The 18577-nt window shown below is 45.8% G+C and overlaps 1 protein-coding gene across 1 annotated transcript in view; it reads right to left on the reverse strand.

The window, feature by feature from the left end:
• The window catches only part of LOC120061424 (rho GTPase-activating protein 39-like), a 151722-nt gene that overhangs the window by 25486 nt on the left and 107659 nt on the right, over nt 1–18577 (reverse strand). The window contains exons 4-5 of the mRNA XM_039011223.1: nt 5200–5827; nt 4644–4739 (exon numbers count right to left, since the gene is read on the reverse strand). Coding sequence (XP_038867151.1) covers nt 4644–4739; nt 5200–5827 — 724 coding nt within the window. The remainder of the gene's footprint in view (nt 1–4643; nt 4740–5199; nt 5828–18577) is intronic.

Raw genomic sequence — 18577 nt, forward strand, 5'->3', positions numbered from 1 at the left:
TTATTACGTGTTTTACTTTTCTATTATTTCTCTATTTTCTTTCTCTCTGCATTGTTGGGAAGGGCCCGTATGTAAACATTTCACTGTTAGTCCAAACCTGTTGTTTACGAAGCATGTGAGCATTTTTGGGGGTTCTGCTATACGTACAGTATGTGAGGATGGTGGTGTCTCCTATTGAGTCTACGTAGTGGCGTCTCTTATTGAGTCTAGGTAGATGGTGTCTCTTATTGAGTCCTGGTAGTGGTGTCTCTTATTGAGTCTAGGTAGGTGGTGTCTCCTATTGAGTCTACGTAGTGGTGTCTCTTATTGAGTCTAGGTAGATGGTGTCTCTTATTGAGTCCTGGTAGTGGTGTCTCTTATTGAGTCTAGGTAGGTGGTGTCTCCTATTGAGTCTACGTAGTGGTGTCTCTTATTGAGTCTAGGTAGATGGTGTCTCTTATTGAGTCCTGGTAGTGGTGTCTCTTATTGAGTCTAGGTAGATGGTGTCTCTTATTGAGTCTAGGTAGGTGGTGTCTCTTATTGAGTCTAACAAGGTGGTGTCTCTTATTGAGTCTAGGTAGGTGGTGTCTCCTATTGAGTCTACGTAGTGGTGTCTCTTATTGAGTCTAGGTAGATGGTGTCTCTTATTGAGTCCTGGTAGTGGTGTCTCTTATTGAGTCTAGGTAGGTGGTGTCTCCTATTGAGTCTACGTAGTGGTGTCTCTTATTGAGTCTAGGTAGATGGTGTCTCTTATTGAGTCTACGTAGTGGTGTCTCTTATTGAGTCTACGTAGGTGGTGTCTCCTATTGAGTCTACGTAGTGGTGTCTCTTATTGAGTCTAGGTAGATGGTGTCTCTTATTGAGTCTAGGTAGTGGTTTCTTATTGAGTCTAGGTAGTGGTGTCTTATTGAGTCTAGGTAGGTGGTGTCTCTTATTGAGTCTAGGTAGGTGGTGTCTCTTATTGAGTCTAGCTAGGTGGTGTCTCTTATTGAGTCTAGGTAGGTGGTGTCTCTTATTGAGTCTAGCAAGGTGGTGTCTCTTATTGAGTCTAGCAAGGTGGTGTCTCTTATTGAGTCTAGCAATGTGGTTTCTCTTATTGAGTGTAGCAAGGTGGTGTCTCTTATTGAGTCTAGGTAGGTGGTGTCTCTTATTGAGTCTAGGTAGGTGGTGTCTCTTATTGAGTCTAGGTAGGTGGTGTCTCGTATTGAGTCTAGGTAGGTGGTGTCTCTTATTGAGTCTAGGTAGTGGTGTCTTATTGAGTCTAGGTAGGTGGTGTCTCTTATTGAGTCTAGGTAGGTGGTGTCTCTTATTGAGTCTAGGTAGATGGTGCCTCTTATTGAGTCTAGGTAGTGGTGTCTTATTGAGTCTAGGTAGGTGGTGTCTCTTATTGAGTCTAGGTAGGTGGTGTCTCTTATTGAGTCCTGGTAGTGGTGTCTCTTATTGAGTCTAGGTAGGTGGTGTCTCCTATTGAGTCTACGTAGTGGTGTCTCTTATTGAGTCTAGGTAGATGGTGTCTCTTATTGAGTCCTGGTAGTGGTGTCTCTTATTGAGTCTAGGTAGGTGGTGTCTCCTATTGAGTCTAGCTAGGTGGTGTCTCTTATTGAGTCTAGGTAGGTGGTGTCTCTTATTGAGTCTAGCAAGGTGGTGTCTCTTATTGAGTCTAGCAAGGTGGTGCCTCTTATTGAGTCTAGCAATGTGGTTTCTCTTATTGAGTGTAGCAAGGTGGTGTCTCTTATTGAGTCTAGGTAGGTGGTGTCTCTTATTGAGTCTAGGTAGGTGGTGTCTCTTATTGAGTCTAGGTAGGTGGTGTCTCGTATTGAGTCTAGGTAGGTGGTGTCTCTTATTGAGTCTAGGTAGGTGGTGTCTCTTATTGAGTCTAGGTAGTGGTGTCTTATTGAGTCTAGGTAGGTGGTGTCTCTTATTGAGTCTAGGTAGTGGTGTCTCTTATTGAGTCCAGGTAGTGGTGTCTTATTGAGTCTAGGTAGGTGGTGTCTCTTATTGAGTCTAGGTAGGTGGTGTCTCTTATTGAGTCTAGGTAGGTGGTGTCTCTTATTGAGTCTAGGTAGTGGTGTCTTATTGAGTCTAGGTAGGTGGTGTCTCTTATTGAGTCTAGGTAGGTGGTGTCTCTTATTGAGTCTAGCAAGGTGGTGTCTCTTATTGAGTCTAGGTAGGTGGTGTCTCTTATTGAGTCTAGGTAGGTGGTGTCTCTTATTGAGTCTAGGTAGTGGTGTCTTATTGAGTCTAGGTAGGTGGTGTCTCTTATTGAGTCCAGGTAGTGGTGTCTCTTATTGAGTCCAGGTAGTGGTGTCTTATTGAGTCTAGGTAGTGGTGTCTCTTATTGAGTCTAGGTAGGTGGTGTCTCTTATTGAGTCTAGGTAGTGGTGTCTTATTGAGTCTAGGTAGTGGTGTCTTATTGAGTCTAGGTAGATGGTGTCTCTTATTGAGTCTAGGTAGTGGTGTCTTATTGAGTCTAGGTAGGTGGTGTCTCTTATTGAGTCTAGGTAGTGGTGTCTCTTATTGAGTCCAGGTAGTGGTGTCTTATTGAGTCTAGGTAGGTGGTGTCTCTTATTGAGTCTAGGTAGGTGGTGTCTCTTATTGAGTCTAGGTAGGTGGTGTCTCTTATTGAGTCTAGGTAGTGGTGTCTTATTGAGTCTAGGTAGGTGGTGTCTCTTATTGAGTCTAGGTAGGTGGTGTCTCTTATTGAGTCTAGCAAGGTGGTGTCTCTTATTGAGTCTAGGTAGGTGGTGTCTCTTATTGAGTCTAGGTAGTGGTGTCTTATTGAGTCTAGGTAGGTGGTGTCTCTTATTGAGTCCAGGTAGTGGTGTCTCTTATTGAGTCCAGGTAGTGGTGTCTTATTGAGTCTAGGTAGTGGTGTCTCTTATTGAGTCTAGGTAGGTGGTGTCTCTTATTGAGTCTAGGTAGTGGTGTCTTATTGAGTCTAGGTAGTGGTGTCTTATTGAGTCTAGGTAGGTGGTGTCTCTTATTGAGTCTAGGTAGGTGGTGTCTCTTATTGAGTCTAGGTAGTGGTGTCTCTTATTGAGTCCTGTTAGTGGTGTCTCTTATTGAGTCTAGCAAGGTGGTGTCTCTTATTGAGTCTAGGTAGGTGGTGTATCTTATTGAGTCTAGGTAGGTGGTGTCTCTTATTGCGTCTAGGTAGGTGGTGTCTCTTATTGAGTCTAGCAAGGTGGTGTCTCTTATTGAGTCTAGCAAGTTGGTGTCTCTTATTGAGTCTAGGTAGGTGGTGTCTCTTATTTAGTCTAGGTAGTGGTGTCTCTTATTGAGTCTAGGTAGGTGGTGTCTCTTATTGAGTCTAGCAAGGTGGTGTCTCTTATTGAGTCTAGGTAGGTGGTGTCTCTTATTGAGTCTAGCAAGTTGGTGTCTCTTATTGAGTCTAGGTAGTGGTGTCTCTTATTGAGTCTAGGTAGTGGTGTCTCTTATTGAGTCTAGGTAGTGGTGTCTCTTATTGAGTCTAGGTAGGTGGTGTCTCTTATTGAGTCTAGGTAGTGGTGTTTCTTATTGAGTGTAGGTAGTGGTGTCTTATTGAGTCCAGGTAGTGGTGTCTCTTATTGAGTCTAGGTAGTGGTGTCTTATTGAGTCCAGGTAGTGGTGTCTCTTATTGAGTCTAGGTAGTGGTGTCTCTTATTGAGTCTAGGTAGGTGGTGTCTCTTATTGAGTCTAGGTAGTGGTGTCTTATTGAGTCCAGGTAGTGGTGTCTCTTATTGAGTCCAGGTAGTGGTGTCTCTTATTGATTATATGAAGGTGGTGTCTCCTCTCACTCTACAGAGAGGTCCCCTCAGCCATGGCCTGGACAGCATTACTAATGCTCTTTAGGCCAGAGGGTTAGGAGGAGACAGGGCCAGGGATGATCACTCCTATAACATGACTATCTGCCTGTTAATCCCTGCCTGGCAGTGTGTGTGTGTACCAGCCTGCCCAGCTGGGCAACAGAGATAAAACACAGAGGGAAACACGTTACCCCAGCTTTTGTTCCTCAAGGCTCCTTTGTGTGGTTCTGCTAATCTTCTTTAAAGAGTCTAGTACTGATGTGAATGTGTGCAATACCTTCAATTGTCAATCTCATATAGAAAGAAACATACGTTGGTACAGACTATCAGTAACATTTCAAATAACTAAATAACCTTAGCGCTAACCCTGACCTTAACCCTTATCCTAACCATAAACTTAACCCTAACACTTAATCTAAACGTTTACTCCAACTCTTATTCAAACCTAACCGTAACCTTAGCAACCAGTTGCTTATCAACAGATAGTATGATTATCAACAAACTATCTGTGGAGCATCTACTAATGGAAAATCCGGACTATCCAAATAAAGTGTGATCATAAGTTAATATTTTCTGTGAGTGTCGGCCTGCCGGCTGTAAGATGGGGACACTGTGAGGACTACTTTGGATCAAGTGTTTTCATTAATACTTGTAACTGCTATCCTCTAGGAACACATTCTACATATTTTTGTATATGTTTTTTATCCAAATAAATTTAATTCAACTGTTATTCTTCCCTCTTTTTCTTCTGTGAATGAACAAGTGTTACTGTAGTGAACAAGTGTTACTGTAGTGAACAAATATTACTGTAGTGAACAAGTATTACTGTAGTGAACAAGTATTACTGTAGTGAACAAGTATTACTGTAGTGAAACTCACCCTCTTCTTCTTCCTCGCTGTTCTGCTTCCTCTTCTTCCGGGACTTTGAATTCTTCTTGGTCTTCATGTCCTGTTGTTCCATAATGTGCTGCATGACTGTAAATGAAGTGGTGAGGAGGACGGAAAGACAAAATGTTCTTTTGATTAAAGATTTGTCGCAATAACGCTCTCCCCAGTATCTAGGTCTGAAAAACAGATGATGGTGTTTTGTGCTGGGCTCTCTCAACTTTGACCCTACTCCCACTCCATTTTTTTGTCTCACTTTTCCAGTGCTGCATCCTGTTTGATCTGGCCCGAATCCCAGATAATAATAGCTGGAAAACCAATATCAACTGTCTGTTTTTGAACTCACGGGAATACCGGATACATAAACACACCTCTGGATGCACCCAAGTCTAATCAAACAAATAAATCATATTTATTCCAAAACCACCAGCTACAGGAAAACAACCTTCACCAACCCATAATCCATGGTAAACACAGAAAATGATTCATAGATGTACTGTATATATATAGTACAAACATTTTTATCAATAGAAGCAGTTTTGCCACTCACTCTTCTTGTCGTTGGAGGGCTCCAGGTGTGTCTGGATGTACCCCTCAAGGTAGCTTCTGAACTTGGGCGAGGGGGAGAAGAAGGCCAGGCTGATGGCCATGAATTCCCAGCCGGCCTCCAGGCTCCTCAGGCTCAGGTTGTCAGTGGTCTGTCTGACCAGCTGGACGTACAGCTCATCCCTCAGGGCCTGCATTCCCCAGCACTTAGTGACCACCAGCAGGGCGGTGTGACGGCGCTCCAGCCGGGCCGGACGATCCCCCATGTAGCCCTGAATCAGCTTGAACATCTCACAGGCTTCCTTCTTGACGGTGCGGTCGCTGGTGATCAGCATGGGCTTCTTGATGGAGCCCCTGTTCCAGGAGAGCATGTTGGCGATGGAGACGCGGCGGCGGAACAGGCCCTGGGTGTGCAGGTTCAGGTTCTTACTGGCCCAGTCCACCATGTTGGTGTCTGGAGGAGGTTTACAGAGGGTGGTGTAAGGGTACTGGTATCCCACACTGCCGCCTCCTCCTCCCCCACCTCCCCTCCTGTCTCCAGTCACTTTGACTCCATGAGGGGTGCCCCTGTGTCCATTACCTCCGCCTTGTGACGAGATCTCCGACTGGGCCTTGGAGTCCAGCGTTCCTGCCTGGAGAAGAAGATCCAGAGGGAGAGGAAGATTTAACAAGGCATAGACATAAACGCTACAGCTGGAATCATATGTGAATTACTGTCTGTTGATGGCATGTGTCTAATTCTGTAAACATACAGTACATTGAGCATGTGAATTATGGTGTGTGTGCCTGTGTGTTCGTCAGTGTGCATACTGTAGGATCAGTTGACTAATGTCCCCTAAAGCGTTAACAGAGTAGAATCTGGAATCATTCATGCAGATCACACTCTAGAAATAGGTGACCCAATGTGGCTATCACATCTAAACACATATATGGTAACATAACAACCATCCCCCACTCTCTGTAAGCCTTCCTCTGGCTGCTTCCATTCCATCGCCCCAAAACACTTCCACTGCCACTGGCCCTTTACCAAATACAAATGAAACTACACTGAACAAAAATATATACGCAACATGCAACAATTTAAAAAGATGTTGTCCCAATCCTCTTCAATGACTGTGTGAAGTTGCTGGAAAGTCCCAACTTTGACATTAGCAAACCGTTCGTCGCATATGACACCATACATTCATCCGTGAAGAGCACATTTCTCCAGCAGCCATCGAAGCTGAGCATTTGCCCACTGAAGTGGGTTACAACGCCAAACTGCAGTCAGGTCAAGACCCTGGTGAGGACGACGTGCACTCGGATGAGCTTTCCTGAGACGGTTTCAGACAGTTTGTGCAGAAATTCTTCAGTTGTGCAAACCCACAGTTTCAGATGGTCTCAGCTGATCCCGCAGGTGATGAATCCGAATGTTGAGGTGCTGAGCTGCCGTGTTGACACGTGGTCTGCGGTTGTGAGACCGGTTGGACGTACTGACAAATTCTCTAAAATGACGTTGGAGGTGGCTTATGGTAGAGAAATTAACATTCAATTATCTGGCAACAGCTCTGGTGGACATTCCTGCAGTCAGCATGCCAATTACACGCTCCCTCAAAACTTGAGACATCTGTAGCATGTGACAAAATTGCACATTTTAGAGTGGCCTTTTGTTTCCCCCCAGCACAAGGTGCACATGTGTAATTATCATATTGTTTAATCAGTTTATTGATATGCCACACCTGTTTGGTGGATTTATTATCTTGGCAAATGAGAAATGCTCACTAACAGCAATGTTTTGTGCACAATATTTGAGCGAAATAAGCTTTTTGTGCGTGAGGAACATTTCTGGGATCTTTTATTTCAGCTCATGAAACATTGGACCAACACTTTACACGTTGCATTTAGAATTGTGTTCACTATACTTTCACAAATCTAATAACATGAGTTTGTTCGCTTTATGCAATGAATCATATCAAATCCCAAACGGCCAACATTGTTCTCTCTTTAGAACATCCAGGTAATTCAATCACAATCATATCAATAGTGAGTTTGCCTCTGAACCAACACTAATGTCTTACCAAAGGCTTTTTCAAACTAAATTACATGGCCTAAAGAAGAACAAACAGTAATAACCAACAATAACCTTGAAAGATGGGCTTTTAAATTCATACTCATATGACCTCATGTTTACAATATAATGCTGCAGAAGTCAGGCAGATCTGTTCGAGGAAATCTGGCCTCTTATACTGTATATCAGGCTTTACATTATTGTTCTGACAGAGATGTGTGGGTAGGGACCAGGGAGGGTACCCCTATTTTACATAGCAGCCGTAAAAGACATATGTCTATGTAGTAAGGGCTTCATAATGTGGTCTTATTAAAAACAAAAGCGGCATGATAATCTTTTCAGTAGTGTAGTAATCCCTGCAGCATGGTGAAACATGTGGGCCGTTGATCAGAAGTAAAACTGGTTTATTTGTCCACAGCTCAGGCCCAAAGCCTTCCAATCTTAACCCCGTCAGCAGGTCTGGAGCTAAGCTCCACTAAGACCCGCTCAGGCCAAAACAGCATTTCCCCAAAAGGCTCAGGTTGTCTGGGTCTCTATGTTTTTGGTTGGATAGCTTTCTCAAATTCTTTCTTAGGTTTTTGCATTCTTCATCAAATCATCTGTCATTGTTGTTCATTTTCTTAGGTTGTCTGCTTGAATTTTTTTGATTTGATGGTGAAGCTGAGAAACTGCCAAGTTTACACCTTCACTATTACAGTGAAATGTTTTGTCCAGGAAATTGTCTAAAAGGGACTGAATTAGTTGTTGCCTAATTATTTTTTGGTAGGTTTCCACACTACTTTCCTTCCATGTACAGCATTTCTTAATATTATTCAGTTCCTTTGGCTTTGATGATTGAGTATTGCTGTCACACCCTGGCCTTAGTATTCTTTGTTTTCTTTATTATTTTAGTTAGGTCAGGGTGTGACATGGGGAATGTATGTGTTTTTTGTAGTGTCTAGGGTGGTTGTAAGGTTTAGGGGGTTTATTAGAGTAGTTGGGTTTATGTTTAGTATAGAAGTCTAGCTGTGTCTATGGTTGCCTGAATGGTTCTCAATCAGAGACAGATGTCATTAATTGTCTCTGATTGGGAGCCATATTTAAGGCAGCCATAGGCACTAGGTTTTTGTGGGTAATTGTCTGTGTCTAGGTTGCATGTTTGCACTTAGTCTTTTGATAGCTTCACGTTCGTCGGTTTGTTGTTTTGTTTCGTTGTCCTTCTTCCAATTAAAGAGAAGATGTATTTTCCACACGCTGCGCCTTGGTCCTCTCTCTCTCCCATTGACGATCGTGACAATTGCTCTGTTCAAGTGGACTGTGATTTTGCTGTGATCTGATAGGGGTGTCAGTGGGCTGACTGTGAACGCTCTGAGAGACTCTGGGTTGAGGTCAGTGATAAAGTAGTCTACAGTACTACTGCCATGTATCCACTATAGGAGTCCCCTCGAAGTCTACCATTGACTATGTACATACCCAGCGTGGGACAGAGCTGCAGGAGGTGTGACCCGTTTTTGTTGGTTATGTTGTCGTAGTTGTGCCGAGGGGGGCATATGGGGGAGGGAATACTGTCACCTCCAGGTAGGTGTTTGTCACCCTGTGTGCTGAGGGTGTCAGGTTCTTGTCCGGTTCTGGCATTTAGGTCACCACAGACTAGTACATGTCCCTTGGCCTGGAAATGATTGATTTCCCCCTCCAGGATGGAGAAGCTGTCTTCATTAAAGTATGGGGATTCTAGTGGGGGATATAGGTAGCACACATGAGGACATTTTTCTCTGTTGAGATCATTTCCTTTTGAATTTCTAGCCAGATGAAAAATGTCCCTGTTTTGATTAATTTAATAGCGTGAGTTAGGTCTGCTCTATACCAAATTAGCACACCCCCTGAGTCTCTTCTCTGTTTCACACCTGGTAGTTTGGTGGATGGGATTACCAGCTCTCTGTAACCTAGAGGGAAACCAGTGGGTCCATCTCCTCTATACCAGGTTTATTGTAGGATGACAATGTCTGTATTTCTGATTTCTTTGATGAAGTCCAGATTCCTGCTCTTTAAGCCAAAGGCAGATTACCTCAGGCCTTGGATATTCCAGGATGAGATAGTGAAGATTTTGTGTTCCATAAAGTGTCCATTGTTAGTCGTGTGGTTTGGCTTCAGGCCAGTAATTGTGAGAAGAGCCTGCTGAGCATCTGGTACATGCCATTGGCTTGGGCTAGTGTAAGAGTGGGGGTTGGGCCTGTTTTCCTACTCACGGCCTGGGCGTATGTGTGTTGAGGCCCCCCATGTTCAGGCCCTCTTTGGGGTGCATGGGGTGGGCAGGAGGGGCATAGGTCTGATCTGAGGTGTTCTAAATGGGGTGTGGGCATGGTTGACTTGGGGGGTGTTGATTGGTTGGGGTGGGGGTGTGGATGTGGCTGGTGGTACTGTGGTCTGGATGTAGGTTCTCTCGGCGGGGGGGGTCCCGCAGGTCTGGGAGAGTGTCTCGACTGGTCTGGGTGGAGTGTCTCGACTGGTCTGGGTGGAGTGTCTCTACTGGTCTGGGTGGAGTGTCTCGACTGGTCTGGGTGGAGTGTCTCGACTGGTCTGGGTGGAGTGTCTCGACTGGTCTGGGTGGAGTGTCTCGACTGTTCTGGGTGAGTGTCTCGACTGGTCTGGGTGGAGTGTCTCGATTGGTCTGGAAGAGTGTCTCGACTGTTCTGGGAGAGTGTCTCGACTGGTCTGGGTGGAGTGTCTCTACTGGTCTGGGTGGAGTGTCTCGACTGGTCTGGGAGAGTGTCTCGACTGGTCTGGGAGAGTGTCTCTACTGGTCTGGGTGGAGTGTCTCGACTGGTCTGGGAGAGTGTATCGACTGGTCTGGGTGGAGTGTCTCTACTGGTCTGGGTGGAGTGTCTCGACTGGTCTGGGTGGAGTGTCTCGACTGGTCTGGGAGAGTGTCTCTACTGGTCTGGGTGGAGTGTCTCGACTGGTCTGGGAGAGTGTCTCGACTGTTCTGGGAGAGTGTCTCGACTGGTCTGGGAGAGTGTCTCTACTGGTCTGGGTGGAGTGTCTCGACTGGTCTGGGTGGAGTGTCTCGACTGGTCTGGGTGGAGTGTCTCGACTGGTCTGGGTGGAGTGTCTCGACTGGTCTGGGTGGAGTGTCTCTACTGGTCTGGGTGGAGTGTCTCGACTGGTCTGGGTGGAGTGTCTCTACTGGTCTGGGTGGAGTGTCTCTACTGGTCTGGGTGGAGTGTCTCGACTGGTCTGGGTGGAGTGTCTCGACTGGTCTGGGTGGAGTGTCTCGACTGGTCTGGGTGGAGTGTCTCGACTGGTCTGGGTGGAGTGTCTCGACTGGTCTGGGTGGAGTGTCTCGACTGGTCTGGGTGGAGTGTCTCGACTGGTCTGGGTGGAGTGTCTCGACTGGTCTGGGAGAGTGTCTCTACTGGTCTGGGTGGAGTGTCTCGACTGGTCTGGGTGGAGTGTCTCGACTGGTCTGGGTGGAGTGTCTCGACTGTTCTGGGAGAGTGTCTCGACTGGTCTGGGTGGAGTGTCTCTACTGGTCTGGGTGGAGTGTCTCGACTGGTCTGGGTGGAGTGTCTCGACTGGTCTGGGTGGAGTGTCTCTACTGGTCTGGGAGAGTGTCTCTACTGGTCTGGGTGGAGTGTCTCGACTGGTCTGGGAGAGTGTCTCGACTGTTCTGGGAGAGTGTCTCTACTGGTCTGGGTGGAGTGTCTCGACTGGTCTGGGTGGAGTGTCTCGACTGGTCTGGGTGGAGTGTCTCGACTGGTCTGGGTGGAGTGTCTCTACTGGTCTGGGTGGAGTGTCTCTACTGGTCTGGGTGGAGTGTCTCTACTGGTCTGGGTGGAGTGTCTCGACTGGTCTGGGTGGAGTGTCTCGACTGGTCTGGGTGGAGTGTCTCGACTGGTCTGGGTGGAGTGTCTCGACTGGTCTGGGTGGAGTGTCTCGACTGGTCTGGGTGGAGTGTCTCGACTGGTCTGGGTGGAGTGTCTCGACTGGTCTGGGTGGAGTGTCTCGACTGGTCTGGGAGAGTGTCACGACTGGTCTAGGTGGAGTGTCTGTTGACACTGAGGTGTTGGGGCAGCGGTTGAGGGCGATGTCCTTTAGGGTCCGGGCAAAGGTGGGCACTGCTGCGTTGTATAGGTGGACTTGGTTGTAAAGGCTGTTCAAGTCCAGGGTGGAGTGGTGGGCCAGGTAGACATTTGGCTTTGAGGCACAGTCACGGAAAATACTTGCATTTACCCGCTGTATGGTAGCAGGGTGGAAGTATTTTCATGGTAGCAGGGTGAAGATAACCACTTGTGCGTTGGAGAAAGTAGAAGAAGCTTTTTCAATCACTCCCTTCAGTGCTGTGGCCACCATTTCCTGCTGTGTTCTCAGGTCGTTTGTGCCTGTGTGTATTATTTTGTGGCTGGGTGACCCTAGTTGTCCTTAGACAGAAGGTCTAGAGCATGCTAGGTGTTTGGACACCAGAGTTTAGTGTGTTTGGGAAAAAGTACATTTTCTTGTATATATTTCCCGTTTGAGTCCATAAGGAGTACAATCTGTGGCTTGTATATGTTCTCAGTGGGTGTGGGGGGATTATCAGGAGGGCTATCAGGGTGGCTGACAGGGGGGGGGGTGCTCAGAGGGGGTGAGAGGCCCTGGGCTTGGGGTTCTTCATTTGTCTGTTCTGCTGTGATGTCGACGCTATGGTCAGGGTCTGGGGTGGACTGTTCTGCTGTGATGTCAAGGCTATGGTCAGGGTCTGGGGTGGACTGTTCTGCTGTGGTGTGGAGGCTATGGTCAGGGTCTGGGGTGGACTGTTCTGCTGTGATGTCAAGGCTATGGTCAGGGTCTGGGGTGGACTGTTCTGCTGTGATGTCAAGGCTATGGTCAGGGTCTGGGGTGGACTGTTCTGCTGTGATGTCAAGGCTATGGTCAGGGTCTGGGGTGGACTGTTCTGCTGTGATGTCAAGGCTATGGTCAGGGTCTGGGGTGGACTGTTCTGCTGTGATGTCAAGGCTATGGTCAGGGTCTGGGGTGGACTGTTCTGCTGTGATGTCAAGGCTATGGTCAGGGTCTGGGGTGGACTGTTCTGCTGTGATGTCAAGGCTATGGTCAGGGTCTGGGGTGGACTGTTCTGCTGTGATGTCAAGGCTATGGTCAGGGTCTGGGGTGGACTGTTCTGCTGTGATGTGAAGGCTATGGTCAGGGTCTGGGGTGGACTGTTCTGCTGTGATGTCAAGGCTATGGTCAGGGTCTGGGGTGGACTGTTCTGCTGTGATGTCAAGGCTATGGTCAGGGTCTGGGGTGGACTGTTCTGCTGTGATGTCAAGGCTATGGTCAGGGTCTGGGGTGGACTGTTCTGCTGTGATGTCAAGGCTATGGTCAGGGTCTGGGGTGGACTGTTCTGCTGTGGTGTCGAGACTTTTGTCGGGAGCTGAGGTGAGTAGTTCTGCTGGCTTCTCTGCAGGGGTGGCCACCTCTCTAATGGGTTGTTCTCTGTCACATGTCATTCCCTCCTTCTCCTCCAGCACTCAGTTCTGTTCTAGACTTGTACAGATTGACATTGGCTGACTCAGAGTCCTCGTTGTCTAGTATCCGAGTTTCCACCTATCGCTAACACCTCCCCTCTTAACAGAGGTGTAGTATGTTAATATAGCACTGCACCATGCCAGGGGATGGTCTGTGTTAATATAGCACTGTGCCAGGGGATGGTCTGTGTTAATATAGCACTGTGCCAGGGGATGGTCTGTGTGGAAGATTAAGTTGTTTATGTTCCCATTTTTATAATAGTCAGCAAAAAGTGTCTCTTGATTTTCCATAAGGAGCTTTTTTGTACTCTTTTTGTGCCTTCTAATGTTTTACATCCAGAGGGAACTGTATTGTAATGACCTCTGAACAGCGGGAGGGGGCTTCAAAGGCCTCTGCATTTGGTTGGGGTGGGCTGTGAAACTCTCCTGCCATTGTTGGGCTCAAGGGCTTTGACACCTCTCACGTCACACCTCAGTGCTAATTGAAGTTGCATGTTCTATGTTTTATGACTGCTGCAAGATGAATGACCTCTTTCACGACATTAACGTTTCCTGAATCTGAATTACTCACTCAGTTCCAGGTTGGATGGTGTTTTCAGGTTACTGTTGTTTGTTTGCCAGAGCAGTTGCTGTATAGCTTGGAAATAACCATCTTTGGTGGTAGGAATCCTTCCAGGTCATTTTGTCCGAAATCAGGTTGTAGGTTTGGAGTTTTGATTTGAAGTGAAGGTTATGTTGTGGAGGGTAGTATCCTGTATATCTCCTGGTGACATAGTGTTGTGGAGGGTAGTATCCTGTATATGTCCTGGTGACATAGTGTTGTGGAGGGTAGTATCCTGTATATGTCCTGGTGACATAGTGTTGTGGAGGGTAGTATCCTGTATATGTCCTGGTGACATAGTGTTGTGGAGGGTAGTATCCTGTATATGTCCTGGTGACATAGTGTTGTGGAGGGTAGTATCCTGTATATGTCCTGGTGACATAGTGAAGGTTATGTTGTGGAGGGTAGTATCCTGTATATGTCCTGGTGACATAGTGTTGTGGAGGGTAGTATCCTGTATATGTCCTGGTGACATAGTGTTGTGGAGGGTAGTATCCTGTATATGTCCTGGTGACATAGTGTTGTGGAGGGTAGTATCCTGTATATGTCCTGGTGACATAGTGTTGTGGAGGGTAGTATCCTGTATATGTCCTGGTGACATAGTGAAGGTTATGTTGTGGAGGGTAGCATCCTGTATATGTCCTGGTGACATAGTGTTGTGGAGGGTAGTATCCTGTATATGTCCTGGTGACATAGTGTTGTGGAGGGTAGTATCCTGTATATGTCCTGGTGACATAGTGAAGGTTGTGTTGTGGAGGGTAGTATCCTGTATATGTCCTGGTGACATAGTGTTGTGGAGGGTAGTATCCTGTATATGTCCTGGTGACATAGTGAAGGTTGTGTTGTGGAGGGTAGTATCCTGTATATGTCCTGGTGACATAGTGAAGGTTGTGTTGTGGAGGGTAGTATCCTGTATATGTCCTGGTGACATAGTGAAGGTTATGTTGTAGAGGGTAGTATCCTGTATATGTCCTTGACGAAAAATCCAAGTTTATTTAACTATAAATCAATGTTTTTGTAAATCTCTCTCTCTCTCTCTCTCTCTCTCTCTCTCTCTCTCTCTCTCTCTCTCTCTCTCTCTCTCTCTCTCTCTCTCTCTCTCTCTCTCTCTCTCGTCGGAGTGCATGCTGGGAGTGAGTCGTCAAGCAGGAGTGATTGTGAGAGCGATTGGAATTCTTTTCACTCTATTGGGTTTTGGTGTGTATATATATATATTGATTAGTTTAGTTGTTTTAAGGGTATCTTGTCTAACTATCACTAAGCACGTATAGGGGTGGTGGGATCGTTGAGGTTGGTTTTCGCGAGGGCACAACCAGCGGGTGGGGCTGGTTGCAATGGCCACTCGCGGAAGTTTGGAGTTTGAAAAACTTAGTAGGCGGCATGGAGTAAAGATTCCTGCTGCGGCCGGGTGTTCAGTGGAAGAATGTAGCTTGGCTGTGGGTGCTATCATTGGGTATGATAGCATCAAATCAGCCTCAAGGATGAATAGCGCTGTAGTGATATTCTTAGATTCCATTGAAAAGGTGAATAAGATAGTTGAGAGGGGTGTTGTGTTGCGGGAGACACAGACGCCGGTATTTCCGCTTATGAATCCGGCGAAGAAAGTTATACTTTCTAACGTGCCACCATTTGTTAGAGATGAAGTGTTGGAGCGAGAGTTATCTCGTCATGGTCAAATTGTATCTACAATAAAGAAGGTTCTTTTTGGAAGCAAATCTCCGTTGCTGAAACATGTCGTGTCTCATAGGAGACAAGTGCATATGATCTTAAAAAAGGACGTTGATGAACTGAATTTAGCGTTCAGTTTTAAGATTGATGGATTTGATTATGTCTTCTACGCTTCTACTGAATCAATGAAATGCTTTGGCTGTGGAAGAGAGGGGCATTTGGTGCGTAGTTGTCCCGAGAATGAGCGCGCAGAGCCCGGTAGTAGCTCTAGTGCTGGTGCAGCTAACGCACCACCGCGAAGGGATGAACATGCTAATGGTGCAGGGGAAGGGAGAAGGTGGGCAGATGTGGTTGGAAAAGTAGGAGAGGAAGGCATTGTGGATACGGGGCAATTGTGGTAGATCAGAACAAAGAGGGAGGGGAAACAGTCGGTGAGATTGCGACTGCCGTCGCTGAGGTGGTGCTGGAAAATGAAATTGGAGGTCAAGAGGAGATTGAAATAACGGAAAAGGAAGCAGCTGTTTTCAAAGTACCGAGGAGTAAGAGGAAGAATTTAAGGGGTGGTGAAGGGTCTAATTCTAAGAGGAAGGTAGAGATTGATAAATCAGTTGAGGATGAACAGGTTGTAGAGATGGTGGAGTTTTCTTCTGGGGAGGATAGCGAGAGTGAGTCATCTGACGCGTCACAACAAAATAGCGAGATAAATGGGGTGGAAGGGAGGTATGGGATTGAGAAGGTACGTCAATTTCTGAAGATGACAAAAGGGAAGAAATATATGCAGGATTACAATGTAACTGATTTTTTCCCTGAAAGTGAATTGTTTATTGAATCAGCAAAGTTTCTGATGTCAAAAATTACAGGGGGAGGTTTGACAAGCCCTGAAATTTCTAGACTCAAGAAAGTGGTCACGAGAGTGATAAGTGATGTAAATTCTAAAGAAAATGAAAGAGTTCAGTTGCAGCTTTAACTCTGTAAAGAGATGTGGTGTCTGTATCTTCCTCTGTATATTTTTTTCATCCATGAGCAGTTTTAAGATTTCTTCTTTAAACGTAAATGGGGCAAAAGATGGTAAAAAAAGAGCCATAGTGTATGAGTTAATTAGGGGAAAGGGAAGTGACATAAATTTTCTACAAGAAACGCATAGTAATTTGGAAAATGAAGTTGTGGCAACAGGAGTGGGGGGGGACAGTGGTGTGTAGTCATAAAAACTCAAAAAGTGGGGGTGTGGCTATCTTGTTCTCAAAAGGGTTTTTGCCTTTGTCATATGAGGTTGAAGAGGTAGTTGAGGGGAGGTTATTAAAAGTTAGAGCAAGGTATGAAAACATCACTATGTGTCTGATAAATGTATATGCCCCAGTGGTGGCAGTTGAGAGGGTATGTTTTTTAGAGACATTATCAAATACCATTGAGAAATGTAACAATGAAGATTATTTATTTATTGCTGGGGATTTTAACTGCACAGTCAGCGATTTAGATAGAAATCACCAAGAACCTCATATAGCCTCAAGGACTTTTTTAAAACGCCTCATTGTAACACATGAACTGTGTGATATTTGGCGGAGTCAACATGGAGGCACAAGGCAGTACACCTGGGCGCATGTGAGAGAGAACACCATCTCTATGGCCAGGTTAGATAGGTTTTATTGTTTTGAGCATCAATCTCAGGTCTGTAAATCAAGTGTGATAACCCCAGTGGGATTTTCTGATCATTGTTTAATAACAGAGGTGGTGTTCATTAACGATGTAAAACCCAAAAGCGCATACTGGCATTTTAATATAACTTTATTGAGTGATGCTCACTTCAGGAAATGTTTTAGTTTTTTCTGGGAGAGGTGGAGGTCTCAAAAGGCCAGTTTTGTATCCCTTCAACAGTGGTGGGATATAGGGAAAATCCAGATTCAACAATTCTGTAATCAATACACGAGGAATGTCACCAAGGATATCACCAGATCAATGAAAGCCCTAGAGTTTGAAATAGTGGAACTCATGACGTTGGTTGAGACCACAGGAGATCGAGGCCATACTCAGGCCCTCAAGAGGAAAAAAGCTGCATTGGCAGACCTGCTGGGTATCAGAGCACAGGGGGCATTGGTGAGAAGTAAGTTTCAGGGAATCTCTGAAATGGATGCCTCATCCAAATTTTTCTTTGGTTTAGAGAAAAAGAATGGACAAAGAAAAATTATTCATTGTCTCAAATCAGCTGTTGGACAAGAGCTCACTAGCCCTAGTGAAATTAGAAAGAGGGCAGTAGAGTTCTATGCTGAGCTCTACAAGTGTGAGTACAAAGAGGATAAAACAGTGACACAGCAGTTCCTTGATGGGCTCCCACAGGTGGCTGCAGAAGCTCAGGTTGAGCTTGAGCAACCATTGTCTTTGCAGGAGTTATACACTGCATTAAAAGGCATGGAAAATGGAAGGGCACCAGGCATTGATGGGCTTCCCGTTGACTTTTTTAAGTCTTTTTGGGCTATGTTGGGAGAGGATTGGCTAGCAGTAGTTAATGATAGTTTAACCGGAGGGTTACTACCAATAAGCTGCAGAAGGGCTGTCCTCACCCTACTGCCCAAAAAGGGTGACCCTAGGGAGGTGAAGAACTGGAGGCCGGTGGCTTTATTGTGCACTGATTATAAGATCTTGTCAAAGGCTTTGTCCAACAGGCTGAGGGAGGTGATGGGGCAAATCATACATACGGACCAGTCCTACTGTGTTCCTGGCAGGCAGATAGGGGATAACATTTCTCTGATTCGTGATTTTTTGGACGTCTCTAGGGCTATTGGGTTGGATGCTGGTCTAATTTCAATTGATCAGGAAAAGGCATTTGACCGAGTTGAACATCAATATTTATGGCACACGTTTGAGGCGTTTGGGTTCAGCTCTGGTTTTATTGCCATGATAAAGGTGATATATGGTGACATTGAAAGTGTATTGAAAGTTAACGGTGGTTTGAGTGCTCCTTTTAAAGTGTGTAGAGGTATTAGGCAGGGATGTTCTTTGTCAGGAATGTTATATGCCATTGCTATAGAGCCACTACTAAATAGCATTAGAAGTCGCATTGAAGGGGTGTACCTTTCAGAGGATATTCCTCCTATTCGTCTCTCAGCCTATGCTGATGATGTAGTTGTTTTAGTGAAAAATCAAGCGGAGGTGGATAGTTTGAGTCTAATGGTTGATCGTTTTAGGGGAATATCCTCTGCAAAGGTAAATTGGGAAAAGAGTTGTGCTTTACAGATTGGAGAATGGTCTGGAGGGATCATGGCTTTGCCAGGGGGGCTGGAATGGTGTAAGGGAGGTTTTAAGTATCTTGGAGTGTACCTAGGAGATGAGGGGACTATGGAAAAAAATTGGATTGGGGTGGTTGAAATGGTGGAAGGGAGGATGAGGAGATGGCGTTGGTTGCTATCTCGTATGTCATATAGGGGGCGCACTATTATAGTTAACAATGTGATTGCCTCTGCACTGTGGCATCGGTTGTCAGTTTTAGAACCACCATCTGGCCTTCTGGCTAAGATACAGGCAATTATTGTGGATTTCTTTTGGGATAAATATCACTGGGTTACACAAAGTGTTTTGTATTTGTCAAAAG

The sequence above is a fragment of the Salvelinus namaycush genome, chromosome 16 (genome assembly GCF_016432855.1).
Source record: "Salvelinus namaycush isolate Seneca chromosome 16, SaNama_1.0, whole genome shotgun sequence".
NCBI classification, from domain to species: Eukaryota; Metazoa; Chordata; class Actinopteri; order Salmoniformes; family Salmonidae; genus Salvelinus; species Salvelinus namaycush.